This window comes from Tachypleus tridentatus, chromosome 9, assembly GCF_004210375.1.
Source record: "Tachypleus tridentatus isolate NWPU-2018 chromosome 9, ASM421037v1, whole genome shotgun sequence".
Lineage (NCBI taxonomy): Eukaryota > Metazoa > Arthropoda > Merostomata > Xiphosura > Limulidae > Tachypleus > Tachypleus tridentatus.
In genome coordinates, this window is record NC_134833.1 from 102,980,773 (window position 1) to 102,999,787 (window position 19,015).

At 30.2% G+C, this 19,015-nt stretch overlaps 1 protein-coding gene across 3 annotated transcripts in view; it reads left to right on the forward strand.

Annotated features, from left to right (window-relative positions):
* The window catches only part of LOC143225923 (putative ATP-dependent RNA helicase DDX17), a 30,210-nt gene extending 11,407 nt beyond the window's left edge, over positions 1-18,803 (forward strand). For 2 of the 3 annotated variants that reach the window (XM_076456168.1, XM_076456169.1), the window contains 10 exons: positions 144-209; positions 1,776-1,917; positions 3,664-3,824; positions 4,785-4,957; positions 5,387-5,432; positions 7,367-7,431; positions 9,205-9,266; positions 9,982-10,041; positions 12,144-12,380; positions 18,266-18,803. In XM_076456168.1, coding sequence (XP_076312283.1) covers positions 144-209; positions 1,776-1,917; positions 3,664-3,824; positions 4,785-4,957; positions 5,387-5,432; positions 7,367-7,431; positions 9,205-9,266; positions 9,982-10,041; positions 12,144-12,380; positions 18,266-18,528 — 1,275 coding nt within the window. In that variant the 3' untranslated portion in view covers positions 18,529-18,803. Of the gene's footprint in view, positions 1-143; positions 210-1,775; positions 1,918-3,663; positions 3,825-4,784; positions 4,958-5,386; positions 5,433-7,366; positions 7,432-9,204; positions 9,267-9,981; positions 10,042-10,463; positions 10,870-12,143; positions 12,381-18,265 lie in introns of all 3 variants that reach the window. The other variant, XR_013014199.1, reaches the window with a different exon arrangement.
* The last annotated feature ends 212 nt before the right edge of the window (positions 18,804-19,015 follow it).

The following is a 19,015-nucleotide window of genomic DNA, read 5'->3' on the forward strand; positions in this document are numbered from 1 at the left end:
GGATACCTCCAAAAACAATTTTTATTAAAAAAAAGTATCATATTGTTGAGTTGTATAACAAATCCTGTATCTCATTACCTTGTTTGCCTGTAGTTATTAATTAAGTAATGAGAAAGAGATTTTAACATGATTGTCTCTTGCAGTATATACTACCTGCAATTATCCACATAAGTAATCAACCACGCCTGGAAAGAGGTGATGGGCCTATTGTGAGTATTAAGAAAATATTTCTTTAAGCTGTAATGGCTACTTAATATCCTTTAAGTTTTCCAAGAAGGGTTAATTTTTACTGGCAGAGATGGCTTGATGAGAAAGTGATATATTGATACAACTGTTCAGAAAAATAAAATAAACCCATTTCTGTTTCCCATGTTATTAAGTATACAAAATGAAAATGTGTTATGTTAAAAACATCTTAAGCTAAACAAAATTGCCTGATGTGTGTTATATAAATTGTTTGACTTGCCAGTACATTGAGAATTGGTTCTTTTTAACCTACAACTTGTGCGAATAAGTATAACGATTGTACAAAGATATTTAGAATATAGTCTGCACGTAATTTTATCTCTCTCATTATTATTATTTAAGTGTAAATGACTTACCAATTTTGATCTGAATTTATTTGATATGCATTTTTAAACAATTTTTGAACTGTATCAGAACCTGAGAATTTTAATTATATTGTCTATGAAAATAAGCTATAACATGAATGTCAATCCTGTTATTTGTTGGTAAAAGAGTAACCCAGAAATTGTTGGGTGACATTGACTAGCTGCCTTCCCTTTAGTCTATTACTGCTAAATTATGAACAAGTATAAAGCAGATAGCCCTTGATTAGTTTTGTGTGAAGTTCAAAACAAACAATGTATCTCGGAATGGCTGGTACGTGTATTAACATTTATTGATAAGGAAAGAATATTTCAACCTGTCTAGGTCATCTTCAAGTTAAGGTTCTTAGCCTGGATGTGATCTAGGAAGGTCAAAACATTGTTCTCTTCTTATCGGTAGAAGTGTTCATACCCGTACCAGCTGTTCTGAAATGCATTTATATTTCAAGTGGGTTTCTTGTCATCAAGAAACAGTCAATGTAAAAGTGATGATTTGGTGGTAAAGAAATTGGAGATGTAGTGAGAAAATGTGCTTGGTTTACATTAATGCATATATTGAAGTAGGATGTTGATAAATTAGTGTTTTATTCTGAGACTACTTGTGTCCCTTCCATGTGCATTACATGTGATGCATGGTACAATGCTAAAGCACCTGAGTATTATATATGATACACAGCTGCATTTATTTGATAAGCAGCCGATGCTTTGGATGTAACCATTGAAGCTGGTTGTTTTGGTTAATTAATTTATTAGAAATTTCATTTGAGCATTATGTGATACTCAAAGCACATTGGAACAATTGTACATTTAGTTGCTTTCACTCGAAAAAAGGTTTAAATCTATGATTTTTAATTACTAAAACTCTACTCCATTACTTTCAGTAATACAAGATGAATAAATTTTACTCGTATCTACTTTGTAAATAATCAAATAAGTGTATCCATTACATAAACTAAAACAGTGAAACTGTTAAAAATAAATTTTAAAAAAGATGTGAAATATGTTCTCCATGTAAAATGTTTTGTAATATTTTTGAAAATTATGATATAGAACTATTGGAAAGTTGTCTATGTAATTTTTTATTTGATGTTGCTTTATATTTTGCCAGTTATCAAATGTCGAGGTTTACTGAAACATTCTGGGCTTTTTTTTTTTTTTTTTTGTAAGGTTTTAGTTTTAGCACCAACCCGAGAACTTGCTCAACAGATTCAGCAGGTAGCTTCAGATTTTGGGCGAATGTCTCGTATTCGAAACACTTGTGTATTTGGAGGTGCACCCAAAGGACCTCAATTAAGAGATCTGGAACGTGGTAATTTGAAAATATATTTTTCTTTTGAAGAACCACAACTAAATTGTTTTGAGGAATTTATTTTTTTACCTCAGTAATTCATTGTGAATTTAAAGTTGTACATAGTAAAGTTAAATATTTTTAAGTTTTGAGCAAAAATTGATTTATTAGTAAACTTTCAAAACTGTTTAAGGTTATAAGAAAAGTCTAGTAATTAATGTAATAAAGTATATTTTACTTCAGAAATTTGTTCTTGATCTTGAATAAATGATTACTAATCCATTTACTTTATCTCTGGTCATCCCTGTGCTCTGGCCTACAGTTTAAAAAGAACAATGCATATGCTTCCTAAAATTTACTGTTTAGGTGGAAGATCTTCCTGTTCTGTGATTTAAAAAAAAAAAAAAAAAGTCAAACATTTTAGCACTTTGTTAAAAAGAAATATTTGGTGTTGAAACATTATAGGTGTAGCAGAGGAAGACTTAGTTTTGTCATAGATATATTAACCTGTTCCATAACTGGCAATCAGTTGCACACTGGAAAAAATCCAAGAACACAGTAGTCACTACTATTAAAGTAGAGACTTTCCTTGGAACTGTAAACATGATAATCTACACAAAAATAGCTTTTTGAAAATAACAGCTGGTGTGGTTACAAGATTCTCTAAATCATATAACTTAATAGAGGAATAACTGCTGAAGTTGTTTGAATGGTACTTAGTGGGTATGACAAATTTATATTGTCACACTAGATAAAGTTTCTGTACTCTTGTACCAAAATCCAAGATATTTATTCTACCATTGATACAACATTCCAAAAAGATGAGTACAGTTTTTGCACAAACACACAAATATAAATTATAGCATTATGAATGGAGAAAATTGCTTTATAGGGTGTGCTAGGAGTTGGGCTAAAATTATCTTCATGTTTTAATTCTTTTCAGTTAGTTTTCAAAAAATTGAAATTTGCATGAGTGTTGTTTTTTCTGAACTCATCACTACAATATCCATACTGTTTCTTATGTTTTTGTGGACAAAAATATTCTCCCTACAGAATTCATCACGTGGCAGTATGATACAAATGGAACATTATGTATTTTAAAATGAAGGGAAAAACATGGCAAACATCAAGAGTAAATCAATCCGAGATAGAATTTTTCAAGTGTTAATACATTAAGTAAAATTTTGATATTTTATGTCAGAATATAAGGTGATTTCATTTTACCTAATTTGTTTGATCCCACTACACGTTAGTGCAGAAACTAAGAGCATCTTCTAAAAGTGTTTCTGCTTAATAGTGGCAGTAGATAAGCCTGTAACAGTGAGTTAATCATATTAAGAGTTGAGAAAAGTTTTAAATCGAACACTGCACGCTAGTGGGCTAATAATTACCATGCAAGTGAGAATTGACTCAACCATGACAGAGGGGTATCAACCATATATCCAAATAAACATCAGTTTCTGTCAAGTGGGAATTTGTGCAATCCTATTTTCTGCCTCTTAGTGGCTCACATGAACTGTTGAAGAGGTCATTCAAGTATATTTGAGAGATAACATTGATCATGGTGTAATGTAAAAATTCTTTTGTAGAGAAAATTCTGTAACAGCATTAGTCAGTAAATGTGGCCATTACATACAACACTATAGGAGATGGAAGAAGGATCACTGAGACCAAGGTACTCATTTTGTTAATTGTACCAAAGATTGTGTGAACAGTGCTCTATGCTGCAGAATGAGTTTTGTGCTAACAAACATTTGTATCTTTCAGGAGCAGAAATCTGCATTGCCACACCAGGACGTTTAATTGACTTTCTAGAAATGGGGAAAACTAACCTTGAAAGATGTACATATCTGGTTTTAGATGAAGCTGACAGAATGTTGGACATGGGTTTTGAACCTCAAATAAGGAAAATTGTTGAACAGATTAGAGTAAGTATTTTTGTCAGTTGTAATACAACTTGTATGTTAGATCACTAAGGCATTGATTATATTTTATGATAAAGAAAGTATAAATTTTAGACTAAATATTAAGTTTTTAAGACATTTAACAGTTTTTGCATTTTGCGCAAAACTACACAAAGGCTATTGCTCTAGCCGTCCCTATTTAGCAGTGTAAGACTAGATGGAAGGCAGCTAGTCATCACCACACACCACCAACTTATGGGCTGCTCTTTTACCAACAAATAGTGGGATTAACTGTCACATTATAATGCCCCCACAGCTGAAAGGGAGAGGATGTTTGGTGCAACGAGGATTCAAACCCACTATCGTCAGATTGAGTCAAACGCCTTAACCCACATAATCATGTTGGGCTTTATTATTTTGTTTTTCAATATCATATAATTACTGGCTGAATGAGAAGACTAAAGCATAAAGTAAAAACATGCAATGATTCAAAAATGCAGTTTGAGATTTGAATAGACTGTAAAGTTACTGTCCATTTATACTTTTACCATAGTTTCATTTTTTTTATAATTGATTAAACTGCAAAGGCATGTGTTCATAGATTGTATTGTTTGTTGTGATAATCAAGACACACACACAATTTTTTTGTTACCTATGCATTCACAACTATGCATATTTTAAAACCATAACAAGATTTCTCACTAATTGTTCTCCTGTGGGACAGCTGTTAGTCTTTGAAATTGTAATGCTAAAATTGGGTTTGATTCGCCTTGGTGAACTCGGCAAATAGCCCAATATGGCTTTGTTTTAAGAAAACCACATGCACACTGACTAATTAATGTGATATATTTCATGAATATTTCAAAGTATTAAAAATTTTCAAGTGAACTGTCACTAGAAGAGAATCTCTGTATAACACTATTGTATGATTGTATCATAAAAAAAACAAAAAACCAATACTAAGATATCATGCTGGACTCTTAGCCTGATCGTCAGACACTTATGTGGAGTGCTACCTGGCCAAAGGATGTTCGTAAGCTTGCAGAAGACTTCTTGAGAGACTACATTCAAGTGAACATTGGTGCACTAGAGTTGAGTGCTAATCATAACATACTCCAGATTGTTGATGTCTGTGATGATCATGAGAAAGATGCTAAGTAAGTATTTTTTTTCAGACATTTGAAGTTAAGCAGTGGATTTGTTAAAATTTCAGCTTCATAAAATATAATGTCCATTTTTTATAGTAATATAAACTAATACTTATGGAAAGGCATAGCAGTTAATGAATAAAGGACATTTCAGGAAAAGGAAAGTATCTACATGTTGACTTTTTAAATTGGTGTTTAAAAATTTTGACAGTAGCCTGTCTCTGAATGTTTTTTCAGTCATCTTGTGAAAATTAATTACAGTAAGAAAAAAGTGTAAAGTTAACATAACTTAAAATGTTTCAAATATTTTACCATTCCATAACAAAGAATCATTTTTACTCCACTTACCCATAAACATGTATTTTGTATTGAATTTACTTTGCATAATTTGTATTTTAATTAGTTTGTTTTTTTTTGTTTTTTCTAATATAATTTTAGGCTCTTAAAACTTCTGGAAGAAATTATGGGAGAGAAGGAAAATAAGGTATTCTTTGTGTGTGTTTTAAATCAAACATTATAAAAAAAATTATGCTTATCCATATTTGTAAGCACGAGTGATAAAACTTGGCAGTGTAGTTAGTTGTCATATTTGTGGTGTAAGTACATGTAGGTTTTTGTAACATTGTATACTAGAATAAGTGAAAATAAACATTTATGGTTGATTACTTGACATGAAGCATTGCAACTTGAACACTTGAATACAATCAATGGATGATGTGAAACAGCTTGAAATTAAACTGAAAAGAAGAATTATACATAATGTACTGATACATCCACTCCTCTTGACAAAATTGTCAAAAATTAGAGTACATTTGGGAGAAATTATAAACACTGTGTACCCCTCATGTGCAAGAGCCATGTACTTCAAAGTAGTTTTATGTTGCCGTATCTCATAGTCTGACTGACGTTATTGCATCAGTACAGCTACAGCTGTTTACAGCAGATAAAATTTTTACTTTCAAAATTCTCCAAATTCCAAGTTTTGAAAGTTGTGTTTGTGCTTCAGGTAAATATGAGATTGCAGAATTAGATCAAATAATTCAACATTGGTGTTACTCTAACCTTTAAAAGAAATGGGTTATTTTTGTATAGACTACACCTTAATTTTTGTGGGATTAACTATGTTTAGTTAATAATACCAAAAATATTTTGTCGGGAATCTTTACTTAAAGCAACAAAGCATCTACCATGCTACTACATGAGTCTGATAAGTCTTACCTCTCTTGCAATAGTATTTGCTTTAGAATATAATTTAGAAACATTATCTCACTTTCAGCGACTTTGAACTCGTATATAGCATGAAAACCTATATTTAAAAAAAATGTAATTATGCTAAATGATTAGTATGGATTTTTTATTTTAGTTGGTAGATAGTGTTTCCTCTTAGATTTTGAGTTTCAAGTTGCATCTGCATTATAATTGAATATTGTTGAAAATAAGTTATTTTTTGTGATTTATATATACAACCAAATGCATATAAATACATACAGAATAGTAATGTTAAATCTTCTTGGCAAAGCACTATGACTGTGGACTTGCAACACTACAAACTGGGTTTTGATACACATGGTGGACAGAAGGAAAATAGACCATAGTGTAACTTTGTGCTTAACTTTTAAAAAAAAATCCTATCCTTTAAATACTTAAGATACAAAGTATCCAGTATTGAAGTATACATATTTTTCCTTGCTTTTAATTCATTATTTTCGTGAAAAACACCTGATTATTTCTCACTGGTAAAACAACAGTTGCATTTGGACATCACACTCAAATTGAATGATTTGGATAGTTTGAGTTTTGTACAATTTTCAGTTAACTTTAACAATATATATAATAGACACACACATTTAAAGTTAGCATTACTATCTTACCACTCAGATTTATAACTCCTGCATTTCCCCCAAGTTTCTTTTGAATTAACAATTTTTAACCCAAAACTTATGTCTGTTACCATGTGTTTTCATCTGATGTCCATTGGTAGTTTGATTGTAAGGGAGATAATTATTTAACAAATTTCACAAGTTGAATAAATAACCAAATGTACTGTCTGTAAAATAATTGTTTTTGTTAAAAGTGATTTTGTATTTGTTCTGTATGTTTCATTTGAAGTTTTGTTGAAAATGCTGCTAAAGTAGTTTTCATCAACCTTCAAAATTGACATGAATAAAATAAATTACATGCTGTTAGATATATGTACAATACTTTTAGTAATCAAATATTTCAGTTTTCATATATGTTTATATTTAGTGTGAAACTGATATGGAAGAATTGTTGAAGTAACATGAAATTTTTGAACTTGAAAAATTGTGTGAACTTTGTATATTAGAATTTTATACATTTTAATATATTCACTATAGAATACTTTAAGATTAAAAATAGTTTGTTATTTTGCCTGTGTTTTACTTTTCTTGTTTGTAGACACTGATTTTTGTGGAAACAAAAAAGAAAGTTGATGATCTCACCAAGAGAATGAGAAAAGATGGGTATGTTAATTACAAATATACCATTATGGTATGTTATTTTTTATAGCATAAACAAAGTTGTGATTTAAATTAATAACTACAATTCATTTACAAAATTTTAACCCTCTTGCTACAGATTGGTCAGAGTGCACATTAGAGTATTTTACACACATTGAAAGTTCCATTAAGCTACTCTGTTATTAATGTGTATGAATACACTTGATACCAAATCATAGTTAATAAATTAAGTTTTATAAAGAAATCTTTAAATACATACTCAAATTCCCCTTGTCTGAAAATCTTGACATTTGATCTCTGGGTCTTCTCTCTAGTTACTTGTTTAATACCTCTCTCTGAAGTAGACATTATAAGGAAAAGACTAATTTATAGTCATGGCATGGCATTAAGTATAAACTGTTAGCTCATAGTTTCATTTCTTGAGAAACTTGAGACCTTATTACAGATGCAGCTATTGAGAATTTCTCTCTTTTTATAGTCTTAAGATTGGTTTAGGTAGCCATAAACTAAATAATTAAAGCTCACTTGTCATACCCAGCTAATAATAATTTTTCATAAATTTCCAGTAATTCTGTCTGATGTTATACATGTCATTCATAACCAATAGATGAACAGTCTTATTATATGATGCTATGTTACTTGCAATACAGGCTATTTTTAAGTTTGAAAGTATTTGGTAATGTCAAGTTTCTCTTGTGTTAGTCAGATATTTATTGCATTATAATAATTAAAGGATGATGTTTTCTCTGTAGATGTGATTAATTTTTGTTTTTAGGTGTATTATGCTAAGTAAATAAATTTAGTCTACTGGTATCACAATAAAAAAAATAGTGGACTTAAACTTTGTTAGCAAAAAAATAATTAGGTCAAAGGTAATTACTGTTTCATGTATATCATTTATTGTTATATAGGACCTTATGTAAAAATGAAAAGCTCATTAGGTAAGATAATGAATAATGAAATAAATTCTTCACTGATTATATTTGTGAGCAGTTTGTGTGTTATGTTATTTATTACAACAACATGAATTACGTGTTTTCTGAATGATTCACGACTTGTGTTGTGAGATAAGTTGTTAGACACAGTTCAAAGGGTGATAAGATAAAGTATAAACAGGTAGAGAAAAGAAATAAAATATAAAGTTTAGGACATTTTACAGGTAATGCAAATAAAATTTATAACTTTTCAAATGAATAAAAGTACTTTTTATCTTAACACCATATATTTACAGAAAAATCTATAATGGGGATATACAATCTTAAAAGTAATTGGTTTTTTATGTACTAAAGACTGGTGGCAGTTATTGAAAGCTTTCCAAAATTCATGAAAATACATGTGCCACATTAACCCCTTAACTGGGGTAGACGAGTTAACTCGTCCAAGTATCATATCTGAAATGGAAAAACCGTTTTATTTCATCTGAGCAATTATTTATTTTTTCATAGCTATTCTGTGTCATTTACTAGATGTTTTGACTATATGGCTTTTGTACTGGTGGTGTAATTTAGCAGTTTTTACCACTGAAGTAATGGTATTAAATAGATGTAAGCACACACCTGCATCATTTTTGACTGAAATTTTAGCTAGTAATGATTCATTTATAGGTTAGAAGCAGTATATGTATAACTTGTCAATTTTTGATGAAAATTATTGCATAGAATTTCACTTACTAAGTTAAACTTTCCCTAAAATATATGCATACATGAACAATTTGTTTACATTTTGCAGGCTACTGTTTACACACTTAAAAAAATAATTTGTCTTATTTTCTTAAAGGTGGCCTGCTATGTGTATTCATGGAGACAAATCCCAACCAGAAAGAGACTGGGTTTTAAATGGTAATTTTTACTGAATTTTTAAGTGGAATGAAACTTTACACAGTTTTTTGACATGAACAAAATTTATCAAATATTTAAGCAACTTTTTTAACATTGTATTCTTATGTACTTCAGTTGTTAAGTGTGTGTGTGTGTTAATCTTTTTGATATAAGTATTTGAGTGAACTAGGTGTTTTCTGTCTTTTATTCAGTAAAAGAACATTGCTTTTTAAAATTTTCATGTGGGTACATGTATTTAGTTTTTAACTTAAGAAAATTGAGGAATTTGTTTGGCTGTCCATTGTTTTAGGCCATTCAACTTTTGTATTATGTGCTTTCTTGGGTAAAAGTTGCTGTAAAGATGGTCACTAAGGTTTCCAATTTAAGTTAACACCCTTGAGGTGTTACATTATATTTCAGTTCAGATAACCTAAAGTGACCTTGGCTTCACAGAAGCACTTAATGCAGTTATTATTAAAGATACTTTTATGTAGTTCTTCACTGTAACTTTCTACAGGTGTTTTTTTATTATTATTATTATTATTATTATTATTATTATTATTAAGACATCTTCAGAAATTTACATACTTGTAACTTCATTACATATTGGAAGTATTTCCAAAGTTAAAATATGGGTACTTGCCCAATAAAATAAGTTCCAAATGAAAAAATGCTAAATATTGGAAGAATCAGTTTTGTTTGTTTTTCAAATAGTAATTTGTATATTTTGTTTCAGAATTTCGTGCAGGCAGGTCGCCCATCTTGGTAGCCACAGATGTTGCAGCTCGAGGATTAGGTAAGTTAACACTAATTGTAATTCTTATGGAGTTATTCCTCACCTTAATATGAATTTTTTTTTTTATTCAAGGAAATAATATATAGTTAATATTAAATAAAAAGTCAGAGTAACTGATTTTTACTTCTTCAGTTAACCAATTTTGCCAAAAAAGATAAGTAATTTCCATACAAGTATCGATCGTTACCAACTACCTCACATACTTAAAATTTGCCACAAATTAATACTTCATTCATTTTTTAAAAAAATTGTATTGAGGGTGCGTCATGACATGATGAGAGAGTAGCAACATCTTTATTACTTGTATCATAGTTTTTCATGAATTCTAATATTGAAGTATTACCAAATAGCTCACATAAAATAGTGTTTAAAAAAACGAGAAATTTATTTTTCTAACCACTATTTTTTTCTTTCTTTTTCAGAGGCACTGTAATGTGAATGTAGCGGTGCCTCTAATGTTGGTTACCTTCATCCTTAGTTAAAGTTGTAAAATTGGGCATGAATGAATTAGCCTCTCTCTCTGTGTACCATCAGTGCATTTGTCATGTCATCCTCTTTCTCTCTGGGGCCTCAGCGAGGGTCCTACGTCCATCTTGGTACCTGTTGTTGGGGAGGAGACAGCTGCTCTAGTATTTCAGTCTGGTAACTGGGAGCAGCAGCTGTCTGTTAACTCCACTTACACAAATACAGTTTGTTCCTGTTGGCTAATCTGTCATGGTGGTTGTAGAATAGGCCTTGGGGGCTTGCAGTCTTCTCAGTGACTGGAGCACACCAAGTGAGAGCACACCAGGCAGTTTGGGCAGAGGAGACTGGATGCCATAACCTCAGGTAAATCAACCAGTTTGTATTCTTTGTAACATACTGAACTTTTTAGGGAAAAAAAAAATTTGGAAGATTCACTGGCAGAATCAACTAGTAAGGTGATTGGTCACGCATCATCTAGTTTATTACATAGTGTCATGTATGATTATTTTTAACATACACACTAGTGTGCAAACTTATTAGGACACCCCATTGCTCCTTTGGTCTTAATAAGGCAAGGGATAAAAGAAAGGGCCCACTTAAAGAAATATTAGAAATCTTCAAATTGAATTCTATTCCCTGAAAAGGAAAACTTAACTCACAGCATGGAGGAGGATTTGTAGTGAATCTGTGAAATGGTTTCAGCCATCTTCTCAAAATTGATTTAATTATGTATAGGTCAACATACCATATTAATCCATCATGCCATATATTAGGCAGAACTTAATGTTTCAAACACACTTAAAAAAAAAAAAATATTTGGCAAAGAAAAGAACATCAGGATTTCTCCAGTGTATTTAATGATTGCCACAAATTTCAAACCTTAATTTCGTAGAACAAATGCAGATTTGTTGGGCTTCACATTTGACAAATCTACAAACTGTACTAAAGAATACCTCTGAGCACAACTTAAAGAATATTTGAATCAAGTTTCACCAGACTTAAGAAAACACTGACACAATGCCACAAACATACCAAGCTGTTACTGGCATTTATTGTTAGCAATAAATTAAACTTGCACATCATTTATACACTAATTTTGTAATATTTTCCTGTAAGACTGATTTCCTGTAATCACAAATTAATTTTTGCAGTTAATCAACAAGTATTGTGTTAACTTTCTTAAAACTGGTTGTTTAGGCATTCTAATTGATTTGCACACTATTTGTAATTAACATTTTATTTATAGCTATATAGGGAAAATACTACTTATATGCAACTGGTGGTTTACTTTATACCTCCTTTTAAGATAAAAGAATATACATAGAATTCTTGGTTATTAAAAGCAAATTTGGAATGTCAAACTGTAGCTGTTGTACTTGAAATTACGCTTCCTGTGAATATACGTGCCTGGACTAAAAATTAGTTAAGTATGTGTTAAGTGATTGGTTCTGTAATCCACTGGGTATTTTCTGAAGCAAACTTTTGTTTTTAAGTGTTGGTGGGTTGTATGACAATACTATACACAAAGCATTAGTTTATTCTGTTATAGTTATTTTATAATTGGTATTTTAGCAACTGTGTTAATTACCAAATTGTTTTTTTATATGTGTCTTGTTGCATATTTTGTGACAACTTAGATGTGGAAGATGTAATGTTTGTGATAAACTATGACTACCCAAATTCCTCTGAAGACTACATTCACCGTATTGGTCGCACAGCTCGTAGAAACAAGACTGGAACAGCTTACACATTATTCACACCCGGTAATGCCAAGCAAGTTAAAGACCTTGTGTCTGTGCTGAAGGAAGCTAACCAGATAGTAAACCCAAAACTAATGGAACTGATGGGTTCTGGGGGGTTCAGTGGTGGACGAGGTAAGATTTTATTAATGAGGTGTTACACAAAATTTTTACAATGATGTAACCATTAATTCAAATAAGGTTGGATATGTAAATACCATAACTGTTATGTCCTGGCTGCCATTTTATGAAATCAGTCAAATAGAACCTACCTGTACAGATACATTAGTGAAAATAAGGTAAAATGTTTTTTTAAATTTTAATAATTGTGGAGGTTATGAAGATTTTGTATATGAAATTTACTAGTGTTCTGATACATAAGAATTTTTAATCTTAAAATGAAAATTACTCTGCATGTTGGATGGTCAACATTCTGAAATTAAAAAAAAATTATAAGAAAATGTTTTTAATTAATAAAATCATATCACTTAATTTAAAAACTTGCTATTATGTGTACAAAAGCTTTATAATGTTTACCAAAAACCTGGAAAACTTTGTAAGGATATACTGATATTATGAATAATTATAACAATTATTTTCATAGATACTTTTGTTCTTACAAATGGGTTGGACTCTGTTCAGTCTGTGATGAAAGGGTTAAAGGGGCTGTTCTGTTATATAAGACGTAATAACATTTGTTATTGGATACACAGAGTATAATAGCTGTAGTTACAATGCTTTACCACATTAATTCTGATATACAATGTTATGCTCGTAATTGAATATTTGAATCAAAAATTTGGTAAAACATTTGATGGTAACTTTTATGAGAATTTTGATTATACAAAAAAATTAAAGGCTCATGAATGAGTACTAAGTTTTTTTATTTATTGTTATAAAAGTAACTATGTAAAAAAGATTATCAGTTTGGTGTGTACTTCTGTAAGTACATTATCTGACTGTACTTGTGTTTTAACATAACTTAAGCTTATTTGCTTATTGTGTGTTCAGAGAGCAAAAACATTAATTAAAAACTGGTGTAAACTGCTAAGTCTCAGGCTGTTTGTGATAAATAGTATTTTCTGTTATAATCTACAGTCATTATAGAAAAAAAAAATTTAGATTTAATTTTTCTTTTGTGGAGGTGGTTACAAGGATGATAAAATGGACTGGATTTGTTTAGTGTTAAGAGTAAAGAAAATAACAATAAACTAATTTTACTGGATAAACAGCTTGATATTCATTTAGGATGTTCTAGAGACTGCAAAAGAAATTTGAAAGCTACAAAAAGAAAAATTTTTAATCTTAACATGAAAATTACCTTTCATTGAGATTTGTCAGAGTTTTAAACTATGATTATAAATTCTCACTCAAACACTGAGTGAAAATGCTAAATTAGAAATTCTGATTATTTTGTGTACAAAGAACTTATAATGTTTACAAAACTGTTGTCAAATTTTGTGAAGGTACACTCACTAAATTAAAAGTTTTGAATATACAGTTTCATGGTTATGCAGTGGTTACTGGTTTTCTCCAAATGACCAATCTCACTTGAGTTATTCACAACAATAATAATAATTATATGTAAGGTTACAAGAAAGCAAATTAGGTGTGCAGCCTGTACCCTCTAGATTATCTGCTTGCTTTGCTGCTAAGAATGTTGATATCATTGAATTTCCCACGAGGACATTTCTTTTTACACTAACTAACTTTATTGATGGTATGAAGGCTTGCAATTGGATTTACTTTTTTGGGTAAATATCATGTTTAATTAATTTTAAATTAGTATGTTCAAGAAATTTGGCAATTCAGTAAAAACATTACAAAAGCCTCCTATACAAAATATCAAGTTGTAAAGGGTGTTAATGTTTTTCTCGTACCTTTTTTTACTTTTGAATGTTGCCTATTTGACATGCAAAGTAATTTTCAGTTTAAGATATAAAATACTTTTGTGCATCAAAAATTTTCAAATTTTACTTGCAAGATCCTTATGATCAGATAGTTTTTCAAACATTTAAGAAAATTATATTTCATGTTCCAAAATAACTGCAGATTATAAAACAAAAACATAAATGTTGACTAAATAGCTTAAATCTGTAACATTAATGTATATATATATATATATATATATATATATATATATTATTATATTGACCTTTCAAGCTGTGCCTAACTAACAATACAGTTACAATGATGTGGTGCACATAAACTCGAGTCACCACATCCAGTGATATAAAATTGGCCTGTCTTGGCTGTGTTTCAGTGAACTAGTATTTGGTAAAATGCAGTCTCATTTCAATTTTATTATAATATGTATATAAATTGTTACTATTTGCAAACAGGTTCTTAAACTTAATATTCTGAAGACATATAACAGTAAATAAAGAAAGTACACAATTATCTCTTCCAGTTACGACCTTTATACTTGTTGCTACTTGCCTTATCTTGCTAAGCTTTAAGAAATTTCATACATGGAGGATATAAAATGAAATTTAAGGTTTATATAAACATATAAATAACCAAAAAATCATAAATTACTTTTTGATATCATAGGAGTCCATTAAAGTTAATCTGTTTTTCTGTCTTAAAGAAAAACAAAACTATTAAAAGATTAGACTCAACTTATCAGCACAAAGGTTTGTGTTGAAAGAGAGAACCCCATTATTTGAAAATTGCTGAAAAATCATTAAAAAGACATTTTGAGCTTCCAGTTGGTTATTTACATGTCATACATAGAAGTGGGTGTATATAAAGGACCACTTCCAAAAATAGAGGTGAATGGGGGCTACTCCCCTGTTTGGTTCACTAAATATAGTGATAGCTCAGCAAATAAAAAGATAGGTTTATTTTCTGTTTTAGCTTTGAAATATTGGGATTTGAGTTTCTGGTTTGTACAAAAATATTTACTCTAGATTTTGCATCACAAATATCTAGTTTGAACCAGTGTTGCATTTAAATACCATGTTTAGGTGCATTTGTTAAATATTTACTTTTAAATTAAGAAGTTAAAAAATATATAAAAACTTAAACTATAATTACAGTTTTATACCAAATTCAAGGAGATAAATTCATAAAATATAGTTCAATAAAATTTTGAATGTAACTTACAAAAGTGATGGCATGGCCTTTGGTCTTTGGCCCATCTGGAGAGAGTTAAATGTTTATTTTTGTGCATTCTTGTTTTGGAGCACTGACTTGGCATGACTAGCATAAATCATTGATCTTGATATCTAATTAAGTACATCCCTACTATGATGGGTGTTTTAAATAAAACTGTCACAAACAAGTATCAAATGGTTGTGAAGGTCATTCAAGGAAAAATTAGCTTATACTGTTACCCAATAAATTTGGATATTAATTTTGTGGTCAGTTTTTATCATTTCTTGTTTTAGTGATTGTAGTTTATTCATGTATACCAATGCACGTTGAAATCTCATTTATCCAAATGCATCTGTAATGAAGTGAAAATTCAGTCATAGAGATAAACAATTGTTGAATCAGTCACTGGATGCTGTCAAAAGCATGTGAGAGTGCACACTAGTAAGAATGGGGAATGCATTTAGTAAATGAAAAGCATCTGTACAGTAAATTTATTAGTTTATTCTTTTATCTTGTCAATAATTGTTTAAACTGCATAATCAAAATGGTTTATGTCATCTTCACACACAGTGATTTGCTTGTAAAATATAAAATTTTAATAATGCTGATACTTTCGTGCATCATCATTTTGGAAAATTGTGACTTGACTGCAGCATAAATCAATCTTGTCCTCTCCACTCCTTAACTCTTGTAGAATCATGTCTCAGTCTATCCATAGGAAATACATTACAGGTAATGGCTGATCAGAACATGAAATTACAAAATTATGTTGTCAATATTCATGTATATATAAAAAAAAAAAATTTTTTTTTTGATTATCAATGTTTGGACCAACATATTAACCATTGCAATGAGGTAGTCTCCTATGGACTAACTAATTAACCTTTTTGTGCATGCTACAGTTTTCATACTACAACTTTTCGGTTCATAAGCATATCTTCATGAAATGTTGCATATTATCAGTAAACATTATGGTTTTCATGTGCAAAATATAAATATTTTTAATTTTTGAATAATCATTGTTTTTCTTTCAAATGTTGACTATCCAATTTGCAAACTAACTTTTAATTTTAAAATGAAAAAAAAATTACTTTATACCTAAGAAAATCTTTTTAAATTACACAGGCAAAATCTTTACAACCCCTGGATTATTATCAAACTTTTTTTAGAAAAAACTAATTTATCTATTATTTTAAACTATTATATCTGTAAGGGTTTGATCAATTGATCAACATCATAAAAACTTGTGAAATAGATATATAAATTGTTTATGTTCTAGAATGACATCAAATTATAACATGAAAGCATGTGTACTTTCTGTAGCTTAAATCTTGTAACATTATATCTTTGTTTATTATTTTTAATATATTGACTTTTAAAAGTATTGTCTACCTGACGTTACAAACGTTACAATGATACAGAGCACATTCATTCATGTTACCATATCCAGTAACATAAAATTGGCCTTTACAAAGTTATCTGTCTTGTCTGTTTTAGTGAACTAGTATTTAGTAAAAAGCAGTGACATTTTAGTTATAATGCATCGTATGTGAAGATGTATTATTTACAAAAGTTTTTCAACTTGTTTTCTTGCCCCTCCAGGCAGTTTTCTGAGAAATACAAATGCATATAATATCAAGAGTAATTTGTGGTAAGTTGGGGTTAGAGGTCTGCAGAACAGTAGCACATCTTGATGAGAAACACACTTGAAATAAAAATGTTTCTCAGAATGGCTGGTAATGGTATTAACACTTATTGATAAGGAGAGAACAACGTTTTGACCTTCCTAGGTCATCTTCAGGTTAACCTGAATAAGTGTTGATACCTATATCAGCCGTTCTGAGTAGCACAGCTTGTGTGTCTACATGATCTCTTGTGCATCAGGCCTAGTTCTACTCATCTGAAATCTTCCATACCTTATAAAGAAAGTGGCATACAAACAAAGCATCATAAAACCTCATGCAAAATATTTACTAGGCTGTGATAAGAGTGGGGGTCTTGTAGGCTCTTGCTTATTATGTTATTGCATTCAATAGATGCATAATTTTTGTGTGTACTCAGTTCAGATTTACTAAAAGAGTTTGTAGAGGTATTAGACAAGATTTATCAGGAGGTCATATGGTTGGTTTGTTAATCTGTAATTCAAGAGATAATCATATTTTCATTGCTAGAGCATAAAATTATTTAAATATCTTAAGTGTTCTATGTATTTAAAATCTTGGGATTGTTATTAGTTACTGCATGTACTCAAGTTATTAGTTATCAAGCTCTTTAAAAAGAAACAACGTAAGTAGTTGGTGGAATGTGGTCAGTTTATTTATTGTTAAAACAAGTCAGGTAAGTGAATTTCATTGTTTGTGAATGGGTATGGCTGTGAATAGAAGTGATGAGCTGGTACTTCGTGACTGTTGAAGTAATTTGTATTCCAGTTTTGTTTAAAATTGAATTTATTAATGGGTTAATTTTATAAATACAGTAATGATAGTTTGCTTGGGGACTCTGTCTTGTCTTAGTGCTCCACTATTAATAAGCATAAATGTAATTTTGAGGAATTTCTTTGAGAAGCAGTTTTTTGTATTCTTCAATGTAATCTAAATACATAATAATCTGGCATATTAATTCAAATCACTGTAAAGTTAACACTGAATTATTTCCTTTTTTGTTGCCAAGCATTTGTTGTTTTTAATTATCTAGAAATTGCTTTTGAAAACATCTATTTAGTCAAATAGAATAGGTAGTTATGCCCACAAAAAATTTATACCTTGTATATTTATAGTTCTTACACATTGATTCATGTGAAATTCTTTTGTTTCGTTTGAAGTCAGGTTTTTAATCAATATTGTAACAGTTATCAGTACTGTTGAAGTACTTTCAGTGCCAATACTTATAGGATAATCTAATAGTTTTCCCATTTATTACAGGACGTAGTCGGTGGAGGGGTGGTTACAGCCAAAATAATTATAATTCCCGAGGAAATGACCGCAGAGACAGTAGTCGAGGAAACAAAAGCAGCAGCTATTCCAATGGTTCTAACTATGGTCGACAAAATGGGCACACTAACAAGTTCAGTCAAAATCAGTCTTCAGCTCCACAGCCTAACTTCATGATGGCCAACATGTATGGCCAGTTTAATGCTGGAAAACCCAGTTTGTTTCAGTCACCTCCTCCTGCTCCACCTCAATGAATGAAATAGTTGTAGTATCCAAATTTAAATATCTCATCAATCTTCTAAGCCTATTTATTTCTTATTAAATTTTTGTTTGTCTATAGTAGATCAGACTACGTGTTAGTAACAATTCATACCAAGATTTTGCGCCACTTCTGAAAAATAAAACTGACAGGGTTGCTGAAAAGGGGGGCCATTCTTCAATAGTTTGTTGTACGTTTGTTTTACAATGTCTTACATTCCTTGTCATATTTATTTGTTGTATGATGAGTGAAATAAAGAAACGAAAAACATCCTTTTCTTACTCTGTTGTTTCTTTTGGTGTCTTTTCAACTTCGTCTTTTAAAATAATATCTATAATTTTTTAAACTTGTATATTTATGCAGACAATTTATGTACAAATGTCAGACACTCAGTATAGGACACTTATTTCATTAATAATACACAAATACAGTTGTACCTAAATCAAATTAACCTGCTTGTTTCATTGACTTCATTCTTTGGT